Source organism: Adiantum capillus-veneris, chromosome 5 (genome assembly GCF_014529385.1).
Source record: "Adiantum capillus-veneris isolate H3 chromosome 5, ASM1452938v2, whole genome shotgun sequence".
NCBI lineage: Eukaryota > Viridiplantae > Streptophyta > Polypodiopsida > Polypodiales > Pteridaceae > Adiantum > Adiantum capillus-veneris.
In genome coordinates, this window is record NC_140935.1 from 26,333,242 (window position 1) to 26,350,037 (window position 16,796).

The 16,796-nt window shown below is 43.1% G+C and overlaps 1 protein-coding gene across 4 annotated transcripts in view; it reads left to right on the forward strand.

The window, feature by feature from the left end:
- The window catches only part of LOC147457046 (uncharacterized), a 28,679-nt gene extending 12,582 nt beyond the window's left edge, over window positions 1–16,097 (forward strand). For all 4 annotated transcript variants that reach the window (XM_086512081.1, XM_086512079.1, XM_086512080.1 and 1 more), the window contains 3 exons: window positions 15,473–15,546; window positions 15,643–15,717; window positions 15,805–16,097. In XM_086512081.1, the coding sequence (XP_086368207.1) occupies window positions 15,473–15,546; window positions 15,643–15,717 (149 nt within the window). In that variant the 3' untranslated portion in view covers window positions 15,805–16,097. The remainder of the gene's footprint in view (window positions 1–15,472; window positions 15,547–15,642; window positions 15,718–15,804) is intronic.
- Window positions 16,098–16,796: the final 699 nt, after the last annotated feature.

Here is a 16,796-nt window from a genome sequence, read left to right on the forward strand (position 1 = left end):
CATCATCCAAAATAGAAAAGGGGGACTGTCCTCTAGGTTGTGCATACACTGACGTACTCTGGGGAAAGTAGCTAATAGCAATGTAAAGATACTGCGTGTCTCTGCTCTCAATCTCACCCACATGTACCTAGCTTGCTCATTCCTGTGAGCTATATGTATCAATGCTGCAACTCCTCCTGTCACGTGACACATCCAACCCTATGTGTCCGTGGACAAGCTACAACATGACCAGAGTTCAGTTCAGTCAAGTCAATCTAGAATAGGAAGTGATCTGGCACTTTTGTGAGTATGTTCGCAGACTGTGCATATTTAGACACTTAGATTAGATGCATATCCTTTGGTTGCACACATCATGACCATCAGATTCCAGTCACATCCCATCAGTAGCATGTTTACAGTGCATAGACCTATTTTCCCTATTTTTGACATTTTTCACTTATTATTTTTAAGTGACTTTTGTTGGAAACTAGGCAGGGCAATTTTGCTAAGATAATATATAAGCAAACCAAAGTTAGCACTTTCTAGCAGAAGAGGCAGCAGGAGCACACGCTCAACAGGCAACTTCTTAGCAGAACCCCCAAGGGCCTAGCGTTTTTGCATCACAGCAGACGGCTAGCGTTTTTGCATTGGCGACAGCAAGAAGCAGAAGACTCCCCAACGTTAGCAGATTCTCCACAGCAAGACCATTTTCAGCCCTAGCGTTTTTGCATCTGCAAGGCCTTTCAGCGTTTTTGCAGATCTTCGCGACGAAATCTTCACAAGCACCCGCGTTTTCAGTTTTCAGCAGTTAGTACCTGCAGTACAAGTTCCAAACCTCACAGATCTCACCTTCCCGCAGCAGATCCTCGCCGCACGGTCAGATTCCGCAAGGTTTACAGTTGCAGCCCGGAAAACGCAGATTTCAGCATCTGCGTTTTCAGCGCGTCGTCGTCGCATCCTCGCCATCGACATCGTCACCGACATAGAGTCAGAATTCTGCAGATAAAGATTTGCAGATTTCTACCATTAGCATTTTCAGATTTCTGCCCGTCTCGTCGTCGTGTTTACCGTCATCGACATCGTCGGCAAGTCCAAGCATTGTAGAGATTTGTGCAATCAATAGTAGACCGCTCTCACCATAGAGAGTGGGGCCTTCGGAAGAGGGTTTGACAACTTTCTGGTATCGTATTCTTATCTCTCTATCTCTTAGTCTCAGCACCTTCATTCATAGTGTTCACCACTTTGTTTGTGTCCATTGCACTCTCTCACCAAAGGAACGGAAGGCTCTCCCTTTGTAAGTAAAAGGAACCTTGAGCACAGTTCGGAGCACTCATCTTGAGCAAAGTTCAACATTCACTTCCGTTGCACCTTACATTGGTATCAAAGCTTTGGTAGTGTTCTGTATCACTCAAGGAAAGAACCACAAGAACCACATAATTTTTTTTGCTTGTTGAGGTCGCACGAACCCAAGTTCACTTGGGCGATTTCTAATCGTGTTTTTGAAGAGTGACAGGAAACCCAAGAAAGAAGGGTTTGTCCAACCTCCCCTTGTGCCTCTTTTCACTCATTGAGAGCAGACCGTGCACAAAGCGGCCAACCAATTGACGTGAGGTGGGAAAAAGCAACCTTGGTGTGAGCGCAAGGCCGCTAAGGGATGCGCCCGCGGAAAAGATTGCAAGCTAAAGAAGAACCTCAAGGACCTCAAGACCCGCAAGAACTTCAAGAACTCAAGAACCCCAAGAACCAAGACCCACAAGAACCCGAGTTCCTCGTGAACTTAAGAACCCAAGACCACAAGAACCCACGACTTCAGTGGATGGTCATCACTCGAAGCGGAATGGATACTTCGCTAGGACGTGATGAGCATGAGAGAGGCGAAGAAGAATTTTCCCCACCAAGAGGTTTTTCCGACCCTTCCTTATCTACGTCAAGGATTGCACTAACTCCTATGGAGGCTTTAGACCAGATGTCTATGGAAAGGAAGTTAGAACGCGAAGCACGAACAACAGAAAGAATGACAGAAATTGATTGTCAGTACCAAGACAAAATGGCAGCCATAGCGCGTGAGCGCGAGCAAGCACGCTTGGAAGCCAAAGTAAGACAAGCAGAATTTGATCTCGAGAACAAAGCAAGACAAGAGAAGGGCGACCAACACATGAAAGAGTTGTGGCGACTTTTTTCTATTGTGCAGGCCCAGTTTGCACAGAATCAGGAAAAGGAGATTCTCTTAGTCTCGTCTTCTCCAAAGCATGATAGACATGATTTGCATGATAATGATAAGCATGAAGAATTGCATGACAATGACAAGCATGATGATTTGGATGACAATGACAAGCATGATGATTTGCTTGATCAAGATGTGATTTCTCACGAGCGTGATGATTTGTATGACCACGGTGTGATTGTTAGTTGATACTGTTTCTAGTGAAGCTAACCTCATTGCAGATTCAATCAATCACGAAGAACTGATCTTGGCTCTCGAGCCTAGGTCCAAAGAACCCCCTCAGAAAGAATGAGAAAGAGAAAGAGCAACCCAGAACAGAAAGAAAAGGATGCACGACCCAAGCTTACTCCTCAAGAGAGGGCTCTCTACATAAAGGAGGGGAAGTGCTTTGAATGCGGGGAAACTCGGCATATCTCCGCGAAGTGTCCTAACAAGGCACTTAACGAACAAGATAGCGAAAGACCAGAAAGTTCTAAAGCAGCTGAGAGACGTGGCAGAAAAGGCAGATAACTAGCAGAACTGGTACCACATGGCATCGGACCTGAACCGAATTTAATGAATGATAGTACAAACTTTGCCGGGCAAAGGGAAAGATCAGGAAGCTCTTTTGAAGGAGCCAAGGCCAACTTCTTGAATTGGCGGCTCGATTTGGAATTACGCCCAACAAACTGAGGCCACAGGCGGATGTAGTTCGAGTGGCACCCGGACGGGATGTTTCCATTACACCGAGCATTGGAAAACTTTGTTTGCAATGACAGGGGTATTTAGGGCACACAGAGTTTTACATAATTGCCTTGGAAGGTTGTGACGTTCTACTCGAAATCCCTTGGTACCACAAGAACAATGCCGTGGTTGACTATCGGGCCGAGGATGCAACTTTGATAAATGAAGGGCTCAGAGATTGTACTTGATGAATTTCAATTTCTTTACTCACTTTTTTGGGAGAGAACTGAACGATGGATGAAGGTCGAATATGTTTTGACCTGAACAAAAGAACGCCAAGATTTTCTCCACACTCATGGCGATTGCTTTTCAGAGGGCCTGTCAGGCGAGTTACCAATCGCTCATCTTGAAGATTATACTATTGATCTGATACTAGGAAGCACACCACCGAACGGCCACCTTACCGTGTTAGCCGAGCCCAAAACGAAGAGATTGTGAACCAAGTGAAAGACCTCTTAGAAAAGGGTCTTGTCCAACCTAGTACTTCACCGTATTGCTCTCCCGTGTTGTTGGTTTTGAAGAAAGACGGATCTTAGAGAATGTGCATCGATTATGGAGCTCTCAAGAAAATCACCATCAAGAACAACGTTGGATCAAAATGTACGTACGGATCGGTTCCGTACCGTACGGACGTTTTGTACGGATCCGTACCGTACGAAACGATCTGTACGCCTTTTTTTTAATTTTTATTTTATTTATTTATTATAATAATAAATTATTTTGGGGCTGGGTGGGAAGCCCGTACGGTGCTGATTTAAAATCAAAATCTAAGTCTCTTGCAGTAGTTACACAATATGTGGTTGTCTTGTAAAACATGTCTTTGAATGTCTCTATAAGTTGTTGACTTCTCTCTTGTTTTTTGTTGGAAATGTCCTAGAAAATTTAGTATCTTGCGGTTTTTTTACAAGAGTACGTATTTTTACGTATATAAATTTTTCTCCTGTACGTTGTTCGTACATATACACCACGTACAGTACGGTTGGTACCACCTGATCAAGAACAGATTTCCGATTCCTAGGATCGATGATATACTCGACAGATTACAGGGATCTCTGTGTTTTAGCAGGATTGATTTGAAGAGTGGATATCATCAGATCCAAAACGCACTGGAAGACGTTTACAAGACAGCCTTTCGGACGACTTTTGGGTTATTTGAGTTTTTGGTGATGCCTTTTGGCTTAACCAATGTTCCTGCGACATTTAACCGGATGATGGACATGATTTTTCTAGAGTATAGACTATTTGGCACTTTCTTTGACGACATCATTGTTTCTCCAAGGATGAGGCAGAACTTAGAGATCATCTGCTTCAAGTCTTTCAGGCATTACGAGATCACAAGTTAGTGATTAATGCAAAGAAAAGTGAATTTTTCCTACCAGAGAGAGACTTTTGGGACACGTTGTGTCAGTAGCAGGAGTGTAGATGGATCTGGCCAAGATAGAGACTATCGGTTGGTCCGATTTGAAGAATGTCCATGAAGTTAGAAGTTTCTTGGGACTGTGTTTGTACTACATGCAATTTATTAGAAAGTTTGCAGAGGTTGCTTCCCCTTTGCATATCTTGACACAGAAAGAAGTCCCTTTCTCGTGGGGACCCACATAGGTGATTGCCTTTCGGACTTTGAAAGAGAAATTGACTACGGGACCAGTTTTGACTTTGCCGGACTTGCAGAAGTCGTTTGAAGTATATAGTGATACTTGTGGTTGTAGTCTAGATGTGGTCTTAATGCAAGAAGGCCAATGTCATTGCCGACGAGTGCTGATTGTTCTCAAGGCTGGAATTGACAACATAGATTTGTGAGAAAGAGCTTTTGGCGACTATCCATGCTCTTATTCAGTGGCGACATTACCTACTCGGAGCCGATTAAGGAGGTTACGCTACTTCTTGTTACGGAAGCAGCTATCGGAAAAAGTAGATGCAGTGGGTAAACATCTTGTCACAATTTACTTTCGGATTGTCCATGTGCAGGGACATAAGAAATTGGTGGCAAATACTTTGTCATGAAGGCCGTTACATCATAGGAACTTTGAGGATATGGTTGGTCAATACGCCACTGATACAGATTTTGCAGATGTATTCAGTTGAATACAGAAAAGGGAGATAGTAGCGAACGATTCCATTCGGGATGGCTACTTTGTTGAAGATGATGAAACAAGAAACAGAAGGAAGACAACAACTCAGAGTAGGAAGAAGATGGAGAAGGAGAAGACACAGAGCTTGTGTACGAGATCTCTGTAGTCTCTCTCTCTCTGTATTGGAATAATAGTGTATATACAAACTCAGAGCTACAAAGCTTATATGAAACCCTAAGAGATAAGGTGTCCTTTCACACCGGATGTCCAGGGGGAAAAACCCAGTGGGAGAAAAGTGCCCCTGGTGAAGCGCGTATACACACTAACACTACTACATGTCTACAAATCCCTCCTGTAGTGATAGTGTGAATCCGTACAGGGTAGCAGATCATCATGTGTGTGAGAGTAAGCCCAAAGCTTTTCGGAAAGCTTCAAACTTTTCTCGTGATAACGCCTTCGTAAATAGATCTGCAATGTTATCCTGTGTAGGACAGTAAGTTAGTGTGATCTCCCCTGCATGTAGCCTTTCCCTGACATAGTGGTAGTGAACCTCTATGTGCTTTGTTCTTGCATGAAATACTGGATTCCTTGCAACTGCCATAGCACTCTGTCTGTCAGTGAAAATGGTAGTGGGTGCCTGTTGACACTCACAAAGATCTTCGAATAACCTGCGTATCTATACACAATCAACTGTTGCCGTGAAAGTTGCCCTGTACTCAGCTTCACAAGTTGATGTAGCCACTGTGGGTTGCTTCTTGCTTAGCCAAGATATACATGCATTTCCCAAGAAAAAACAATTGCCACTTGTGGAATGTCGTGTGTCAAAATCACCAGCCCAATCTGAATCGTTGTAACCAAGAAGCTGCATAGAACTGTGCTTTCCATACATATCCCCCCTTGGAAAGAACATGGCAAGATTAGGGGTACCTGAAAGGTAACGAAGTATGCGCTTCACAGCCTGCCAATGATGCATACCTGGGCTGTGCATAAATCTGCTTGCTTGTGAAACCCCAAATTGAATGTCTGGACGAGTGTTGCCTGCCAAATATATCAAGCAACCAACCGCTGCTGCATAAGTATGTACATCAAAAGTTTCTCCAGCATCATGCATGCTCAACTTTGATCCAGTTTCTACGGGTGTAGAGATTGGCTTACAATTTTGCATACCACACTTGTCCAAAATTTTATGCAAATATTTTGCCTGCAACATGTATATGCCATCCTCTGATTGCACAAACTGAATACCCAAGTAATAATGTAGCAAACCAAGATCAGACATCTCAAAGGTTTTTCTCAAAGCATCTTTAAACGCTTCAATTTCATTTGCATTATTGCCTGTAAGAAGCATATCATCCACATAAAGTGTTAGCATAATGAGAACTCCATCTCTCTTTTTGACATACAAAGTACTTTCTGTTGGACTATTCTGAAATCCCTGGCCAATCAAATAAGTATGTATCTTTTCATACCATGCTCTTGGAGCCTGTTTGAGACCATACAAAGCTTTGCGCAATCTACATACCTTTTGCTCTTGACCTTTTACAATAAAACCACTTGGTTGACTTACATAAACTTCTTCCTGCAAATCACCATTCAAAAAAGCAGTTTTGATATCCAACTGATGCACTTTCCAACCATGATGAGCAGCAATTGCAACTAGTGATCTAACTGTGGACGCACGAGAAGTAGGAGCAAAGGTTTCATCATAATCTATGCCTTTCTGTTGCGCATAGCCTTTTGCCACAAGCCTTGCTTTGTACCTGTCAACAGTACCATCTTGTTTCCTTTTTACCTTAAAAACCCACTTTGTACCAATAGGCTTTTTACCTGTAGGCAAGTCCACTAGATCCCATGTATGATTCTTATGAATAAAATCAATTTCTTGCTGTATAGCATCTTTTCACTGAACACACTCTAAAGCTTGTTCAAATGAATCAGGCTCATCTGCATCACAAAGAGTGCTAAAGCAAGCCAAATCTACTTGCTCTCTGCCAAAAGTAGTACCAGCACGTGTTTTTCGTAGCAACGGTGCATCCAACTTGCTATCCTGCAAAGTTTTCTGAACCCATTTAGGCAAGGTTCTTTCTTACCTGAGAATTTCTTGCTCTTCACGCACAATTTTCTCTACATCATGAGGTGTCACATGCTGATCAAAAGATTGATCAAGATTATCAACCTGTTGTGATTCTTGATTCTCCACAAAAGAAGGAAGCAAACCTTCAAATACATCATGTGTCTGCATATGAGGTACATCAAAAGCAACCATAGGTTGAGCAGTAGTTTCTGCAAAAATTACATCACGCTTTCAAAAATCTTGTTTGTAGCAGGATTGTAAAGTCTATAACCTTTACTTCCACTACTGTATCCCACAAATATACATTTGATTGCCTTATCATCAAGCTTCCCACGTAACTGCTGAGGGATCTGAGCATAAGCAAGACAACCAAAAACACGAAGATAACCGACTGAAGGTTTTCTGTCATACCAAGCTTCATATGCAGTAATGGTCTTCAAGGCACGAGTAGGACACCTGTTCAAAACATGTGCTGCACAAGCAACTGCCTCCATCCATAGCTTATGAGGCAAACTCTTAGCCTTGAGTATACATCTAGCCGTCTCCATTAAAGACTTGTTCTTCCTTTCTGCAACACCATTCTGTTGTGGTGTGTATGGCATAGTGCATTGGTGTTTAATGCCTTTCTTTCCCAAAAAATCCTTAAATGCACCTGACATGTATTCACCTCCTCGATCAGTATGAAGAGTCTGTACTTTGCAACCTGTTTCATTTTCAACCATGGCGACATAATATTGAAAAACTGCAAACACATCTGACTTTGCTTTGAGTGGATACACCCAACAAAACCTGGAAAAGTCATCAATGAAGGTCACAAAATAAAGGCTGTTTCCTATAGATGGCGTCCTCATAGGACCACATACATCACTGTGTACAAGCTGCAACTTTCGTGTCGCTCTAACTGAACCATCCTGCGAAAATGCAAATCTGTGCATCTTTCCAAGAACGCAACCTTCACATACATGTCTTGGTGGCATCTCCAATAAAGACAAATCATGCACCATATTATGACGTTGTAAAGTCATCAAACTGCCATAACCAACATGCCCAAATCTAGCATGCCACAACTCAGCATCCTGCATGGCCTGAGTCTTTGTTTCTGCAATACATACCTGAATCTGCTTTTCATAACGATCTAGCACAAATAGTCCATTGTCCAGCGTACCTGTAGTGATAAGAGAATAACCATTCTCTCGATCTCGTACAACACATCTGTCATCCTCAAAAATGACCCGAAGACCATTTTTTGCAAGAGAGGATACAGACAACAAATTCTTCTTGATCCCTGGAACATATAAGACATCTGGCAAGCATAAATCTGAACCATCTGAAATGGTAATCAAAATCTTACCAACGCCTTTGATTGGATAAGAAGCATTATTTGCACATGTCACCTTCTTTCGTGCTGGAGCTGCATCCAATGAACAAAACAAATCCTTCCTTGAAGTAATATGCCTGGATGCACCACTATCAAAGTACCAAATCATTTGTGTCTTGTCAACACTGTAAGCAGAAAAATCTGAACATACTACAAAAGCATAAGAATCCTGCACAAAGTTTGCAGACTCTTCTTTAGTTGTAGAAGAATCACCAGAAGCTGAAACAACCAAACTTGACTCTTTCTTCTTTTCTTTAGCAATTCGCTTTTTACACTCACTAATGTAGTGACCAGGTTTCTTACAATAGTGACATTTACTTTTCTTCTTGGACTTGTCGGAATCACCTTTAGACTTCTCTGAAGACTGTCCTGCACCAGACTTGGAGTAATGAGCACTCTCTTTACCCTTGTTTTTGTTCTGTACAACAAGAGCATGATCCATACCATCCACCTGTAAAGACTTGTTCTTACGTGATTGATCCTCCTGCAATAGCAAAGCCACTAACTCTTCAAAATGAAGAGGCTCAGGATTAGCTCGCAAAGACAGAGTCAAAGAAGTCTGAAAAGTCAGATAAGATGGTGGTAGTGAATTGAGTGTTTTGGAAACCAAGTCCTTCTCTGGAATCACTTCATCAATGCTAAGCAATTTTTAAGATCCCTGATTTTTGTAAGATGCTCGACAATATCGTCACCTTCGTCCATCTGTATTTTGTCAAGTTGTTTCTTCAAAAACTCTATTCTGGCAGCGTTTCTTCCTCCAAACATAGCTTGCAGAGTGTTCCAAGCATCCTCAGAAGTTCTGCAAGATCTGATATGTGGTGTGATTGTCCTCTTTATGGTTAAGGCAATCACAGCCATAGCCTGTGCATCTCTAGTATCCCATCTCTTTTGCTTTGGAGTGACTTATGAGGGTCCTGCACCAACAGCTGCACCACGACCAGGCGTGGCAGGTGCAATGCTACCTGGACGAATTTCATCTCCAGATACATAATCCCACAATCCTTTACCAACCAAAACATTTTTGGCCATAAAAGACCAAAGAGAATAGTTGGTACCATCCAATTTGTCTTCGGATGTAAACGCACCAAAAATCTCTTTCTCCGTAGATTGAGCCATACTGTAGATGCACACAAGAGAGCAAAAGAACCTCCAAGAGATTCACAAATCTCCTCTCCAATGCAAGCAAAACTCTATACAAAATCTCAGCACAAAGCTAAGACAAGCTGCTTCCCAAAAGAACTGTTTACCTGAAGAAAATCTGTCAAAAAGCACACCCTCTTGATCTAAACGCTTGCGAAAAGTAACTTCTGCTACGCTGCTCAGAACAAAATTCTGAGGGCTCGAACGGCTTCGAAAGGGGGGTAAGACCCCAGGTCGCCTATTCAGAATACTCCCGGAACGTCGAGGATGCTCCCACGAGCAAATTTTTCGAAAACTGCCTGAAAACTGCGATTGCGCGCGCGGACGCGAAAACGCAAGTAGAGGCTCTGGAAATAACCTGGCTCTGATATCAATTGTTGAAGATGATGAAACAGGAAACAGAAGGAAGACAGCAACTCAGAGTAGGAAGAAGATGGAGAAGGAGAAGACACAGAGCTTGTGTACGAGATCTCTGTAGTCTCTCTCTCTCTCTGTATTGGAATAATAGTGTATATACAAACTCAGAGCTACAAAGCTTATATGAAATCCTAAGAGATAAGGTGTCCTTTCACACCGGATGTCCAGGGGGAAAACCCAGTGGGAGAAAAGTACCCCTGGTGAAGCGCGTATACACACTAACACTACTACATGTCTACATACTTGATCAAGAAAATCATGTTGTGCGTTACACAGCCGTTGAGGGAAAAGGTTATAACCGAATGCGACTGTCCGCCTTATACGGGTCACCACGGGATTGCTACCACCTTGAAAGGGGTAGAGAGATACTTCTTTTGGCCGAGACTCAAGAAGGATGTGGACGAGTTTGTGCGCAGTTGCTTGGTATGCTATAAGGTCAAGTTTGACAGGCATAAAGCACAGGGATTGTTACAGCCTTTTACCCATACCCACCCGCCCTTGGGAAAGTATTGCAATGGATTTCATCTCCCGAGAACATAGTGTGGGCACAATTGTTTATTGCCCAGGTCTTTAGATTACATGGCATGCCTGAGACGATTGTCTTCGACAGGGATCCCAGGTTCACGAGTTGGTTTCGGACGGCTATTTGGGAGAACATAGGCACACGGTTGCAGTTCTTGTCATCGTTCCACCCACAGACTGACGGGCAATTAGAGACTGCTAATTCAGTGGTACTGGATTTGTTGTAGTCTTCTTTGTTGGATCAGAAGACTACTTGGGAAAGGTTTTTACCTTTGGTTGAATATGCCTACAGAAACACGATTAACTCTTTGATAGGGAAGGTGCCGTTTGAGATTCTTGTATCTGCTACGAAGGTTCCACCCTTCCTTAGCACGAAAGATAAGATTTTTCTTTGAAGCCGATTAGTTCACGAGGGACTTGATCCGCAAGGCTTTGTAGAAATTTCAGGATAGACAGAAAAGGGCAGCAGATCGCCATTGTCGCGATTTGAAATTGAAGGAGAATGATGGGGTGCTCTTACATTATGGGAATGCACGCCCGAGAAAGAAAAAAAGGGAAAGGAGCGGCTTCTTTGAAAGCTTAGCATGAGATAGTGTGGACCTTTCCAGATTTTCCGAAAAGATAAATAATATCTCCTTTGGACTAAAGCTGCCAGAATACTTGGAGGATTCACAATGTTTTTTTTATGTGAGTCTCTTGAAGCCTTTTGAAGGCGATGTGCCTAATGATGAACAACCCGAAATGGACGAAAACTAATAGATACTCGTTCCAGAACAGACATTGGCACAGAAAGAAAGTAAGAAGGTAAAGCGAACTGACGGTTCTTGGTTAAATTCAAGACCTACTTCGCCACTCCTTTGTCAACAGATGCCTCGATTTTTGAATACTAGAGTCACTGATGTCTCTTTGAGCTTCAGGGATATTGAGAGCTGACAGTATTCTATTGGATGACTTTTTGGATGACTTTATAAAATGGAATTCTTTGAATATGAAACTGATTTGTTCTTGACTTGGTTTTAATGTGCAGGAACTGATAGACGAAATGACTGCAGCATTTTGGTCTAAATGATCTCGAATGCAATAGGGGTTAGTCAATCGGGCATCTATGAGGTCCCGACTGGATCTAGATGCGATTGCTAGCTACATTGCCGATAAATCATGGTCTAAGATCCGAATGAATGTTGAATGTGATTTGTCATGTGATGTCCTGTGATGTCATGTGATGTGACTGTCGATTGGTACGTGTGCTAGATGTGTGTTCCTAGTACGTAGGTACTAACAGTCAGTGTCTGCTAAGGCAGTTCATGGCTTCTGCCTGTTTTGTAGGTGTAATCGAGGGCGATTACAATGCTTTCAAGAGGGGGGTATGTCACAAACCGGTGACGTGGCATGCCAGTACACATCTACACACTCTCCCTTTTGCAGGCAGATCCGGAAAAGGCGGCAGAATGCTAACGTGGCTGTATGGCAGATTCCAGATTTTGCGCCGAAAAATCCGTTGACATGTGCTGACGTGGTAGAGCGTACGGAACCTAATGACGTGGTTGGTTGTACGGCTTTTGGCTACGTTGATTTTTGGCTGCTTTTCTACGCAATTGCAAGAGAAAGAGAGAGCCAGCTTTTGCTTTGTTTTATTAAGGCATAAGAGGAAGAGAAAGAGCCTTTGCTTTATTTTTATGAAGGCTTTTAGAACCCAAGCTTTTGATTTTATTTCTCAGCTTTTGGAACTCTGCTTTTAGCATCCCATGTAACCTTTAAATAAACGGGTTGGCCTCTCACAACTCAGAGCATTTGGACGCAGAGTCTGAGTGTGAACGCCTGCCCGCACTCTTGTACTTTGAACTCAGATTAATACAAAAAGAAATACCGAAAGGGGTGTCGGTCTTTGGGGCCAATATCTCTAGGCACGGAACTCCGCCAGGCCAGTGGAATAAATTGTGGACTGTGAACTGTTTTGAAGTGGTTATTTGGTGCTGTCGCAGTAGATTCTTGACTTGAAGTGTCCAAGTCTATTACAGCATCAACGTTTTCAGTTTTCAACACTTAGATTCCGTACCGCAAGTCCCAAACCCTGCAGATCTCACCTTTCCGCAGCAGATCCTCGCCGCGCGGTCAGATCAGCCAAGGTTTGCAGATTCAGCCAGAAAACGCAGATTTCAGCATTTGTGTTTTCAGCGCGTCGTCGTCGCATCGTCGTCATCACCGTCGTCACCAACATACAGTTAGAATTCAGCAGATAAAGATTTGCACATTTCAGCCATTAGCGTTTTCAGATTTCAGCCTGTCTCGTCGTCGTCCTCATCGTCATCGACATCATCGGCAAGTCCATTGCATTGTAGAGATTGTGCAATCAATAATAGACCACCCCGCCATAGAGAGTGGGGCCTTCAGAGGAGGGTTTGACAACATTCTGGTGTCGTATTCTTCTCTCTATTTCTCAGTCTCAGCACCTTCATTCACAGTGTTTACCACTTTGTTTGTGATCATTTGCACTCTCTCACTAAAGGAATTGAAGGCTCTCCCATCCGTAAGTAAAAGGAACCCTTGAGCACAGTTCCAACATTCAGATCCACTGCACCTTACAGAAGTCTCCCAAAAGAATGACATCTCCATCCCTAGAGAACTCCCATATGTCCTCATCCAATATCATGTAGGGTGACAAAATAGCATATTGCAATGTAGAGTGGCCTCCCTATCTCTGCTCTCACTCTGACCCACATATATCTGGCCTGCTCATCCCTCTGAACAATACGAACGAAGGGTTGCAGCTCCTCCCTGAATAGGACTGCCACACCTCCTGATTCCCGTCCTCTATGCGTTGATCTCACTTCTTGCCTACAAGTAGTCTCCCAATGGTATCCCGTCACTCTAGGTAATATGTGCTGTCAGGAGATATCCAAGTTTGCTTGAGTGTTGGTTTCTTCTTCAGGAATTCCTTCCTAGCTTCCAGTGTAGGCAAACGTGTAATGAGTGCTCTTTCCTTGGGCCTTCCTTTCTCATCACTTCTCTTCTTGCCAACTCATTAAGCACCTGTGTGTATGGGTTCAGAAATACCCATGCGCTTCAAGAGCTCTTCCACTTTTTCTTGCAGTGTCTTTGAGACGTGTAACACGCGCATGAAGGGCTCTAGTCTCTCTCTTTTGCTCCTTCTCGATTGTCATATTGATGATAGTCGATGTCGGTGTGGATTCAGGCATCTTATCTTTTCCTTTCTTTGCGTCTTCAATCCACTTTTCAGCTTTATCAACCTTCTCTTGTGTTTTGAATAGGTGCTCCGCCCACGAAGAGGTTGTTCGTGCCTTTTGCTCTTCCTCTTCTTGTAGAGATTTCACATGCTTTCAAGCTCCTTGATCATTGAGGGTTGATTTTTTGCCTGCTTTGCGGGGGTATTTTTGCAAGGTGCAAGGTCTCCCTTAAGTGCTTTGATCAATGCATCCTTTTTGTTCATGCGTTCTTCCATTTTTGATTTCCAGGATTCAAACATAGCGAGTGCGTCCTCTAATTTTTTTTGCGTCATACATTCCATTACATTCACTTCTGCCCTCACAATCATTTGCATTTCGGCCTTCAATGATGTGTACATCTCGTCACGCTTTCTAAGCATCTCTTTGTCCAATTCTTTGCTCATATCTCCATGCATAGCTTTTTTGTAAGTTTCTGCATTTGCATACATCTCTTTTTCAATGTCACCCCTCAAGAGGCTCAGCTCCGCCTTAATCATCACCTGTACCTTCTCATACATTAAGTCATCTTTGACTCTAGAAAGTTTCTCTGCTCTCACTGAACCTGGCGATAGTGTGCTCTCTCGAAACCTCCGCCTAAATGTCGCTTTCGATTTAGGCGGGGTTTCATAAATGCCATCATCCTCGACATCGATTGGTTGGAAGAAGAAGATAATTTTAACGTCGTAGGAAACTATCCCAAGAGACCTTAGAGATATATCCGATGAGAAGAGTTGAACTCAAGTCCTGTTATTCAAGAGGGAAATGGCATAACCAATCCACACTTGGGTGATAGAAAGGTTATACCATTTTCCTCTTTTTCATTAGCACACACCCACGCACTCACACATACCCGAGAAGAAGAGAATATTAACGTCTTAGGGGAGAGAGAAGAAGAAGAAGAAGAAGAAGAGAGTTTTAACGTCGTAGGAAACTATCCCAAGAGACCTTAAAGATCTAGCCGACAAGGAGAGTTGAACTCAAGACCTGTTATTGAAGAGGGAAATGGCAGAACCAATCTACCACAGAGAGAGAGAGAGAGAGAGAGAGAGAGAGAGAGAGAGATGAGATGTTATATTAATATTAATGTCTTCAAAAGGTCAAAGTGACCTATGAGACCAGAAAATTACAATGTGGTGGATCTAATACAAAGACTGAATAACAAAATAAAAATACTGTGGAATCCTAAGCTGCTAGATGTGAACTAAGCAGCTACCTGGGATTCTGTAGGATGAAGGGGGGGGGGGGGGGGGGTGAATGGGGAGCTAATACAACACAATGTGGGTGTATCCTCAAAAAGAGCTAAATCATAGGAGATCCAACATCGGTCGTTGGCGGATCTCATCAATCTCCTCCATGGTTAGTAGTTTGACTGGGCGTCGTGCATGTCGGGCCAAAGTGATCCGAATCCTCTGATGCAGCCTCCGTCGATGCTCTGTAGTCCTCCGCAGTCGTGGGCGTCTCGATCTCCCCAGCTCGGTCGCTCGGTTGCTTGGTCGATCAGCGAGAGAGAGAGAGAGAGAGAGAGAGAGAGAGAGAGAGAGAGAGAGAGAGAGAGAGAGATTATGTGCAAGGTTTCTCTTTTATGGGCAAATGAGACTCCTCATTTCATCTCCTCCACTGTTTGACTTTCCATGTCCTTGAACAACTTTTCTTTTCATCTCCTCCGACCTGCCACATCCTTAAGTTTCCATAAGAGATCTCACATTTCCCTGTCTGTAGTTGGACCTGCTGATTCAGCACAACAGATGGGGCAAGCAGGAGGAATGGATCAAGCTGATATAGTGTGGAGCAAGGTCACTTAATGACAAGGCTATGCAACTCTTTCCATTTTTCAGCATGGTGTTTTTAGGACGTCTATCCTGAACTGGAGTATTTGGCTTTTGATGCAGATGCAAACACTTAAAGAGAAGTACTTTGACGACATGCAGGATTTGTTAAACATGCTCGCAACAAGGAGCACATAGGTAAGGTATTGGGACTATTTTGTTTTGAAATTTAAAGCAAATCATTTGCAGGACTTTTGAATAGCATCTTTAATGATGCTTACGCAGCAAATGCCACAAGAACAGTTGCAAAAGCTGAATCATTACAAGACAGTGCTGGAACGAATGAGGCCTTACCTTTTAGCCTCAAAAGGAACCTTTCCTAAAGAGTTTAAGCAAGACAAAGTTGAAGCTTTTGAGAAGCAAATTGTTAATATCATGGAGACGTTCAAGCGGAAAAGACAGAGGCACCACAGCAATCCACCCTAGGTCAAGCTCAGACAGTGCAGCAACCCCAGCAGGCTCCACCAAGTGTGCAGTCTGATAATAAATCTGGGCAGGTTCCACAAATGAATTCTCCACTTTCAGCTACACCTGACCTCCAGTCGAATAGTGCTTCCAATAATTCTTTCCCTTTATTGCAATCCAATGTTTCTTCAATTCAGCAAGCAATAGGTGTGGCTACTCAGCCAACCTCCCTGAATAGTCTTGGAGGTGCTGGTGCAACTGCTCTGCACCTATATAACATAGCTTCTTTCGCACAGAGTGCCATAAACCCTTTGCAAATGAATGTACCTGGTATACAGCCACAGCAACAAGACCAACATTTTCACTTTAAGGAGGTTGAGATACATGCTTTGGAAAATTCTTGAACGAAAGCCACTACAAGATGAGAAAACCTTCAATATCCTCAACATACCTCCATCAAGAAAACCCAAAGGACTTGAAGTATTAATAGAAGAGTTCATGGAGGAGGATGAGGAGAAAATGAGGGAAACGGAGGAGACGAACATTGAAAGGGGGGACTTGGAGACCAGGGGGCTGAGGAAGATTGAATCAAGACTCCCATAATCGGTGAGAAATGTCAACCCCAAAGGCTTCATGGTGGTTGCCTTTCCTGATGTTGACCTCCTGGAAAGGAAAGAGAATGTGCTCCTAGATGCTCAAAGTGTTTGCATGAATTCTTAAAGGATAGAATAGAAATATCAATGCCTATATTGTTCTGCATTCTTCAAAGTTGGAAAGTAAAAAAATCTTCGTTATTTTCAACATCGAATCAA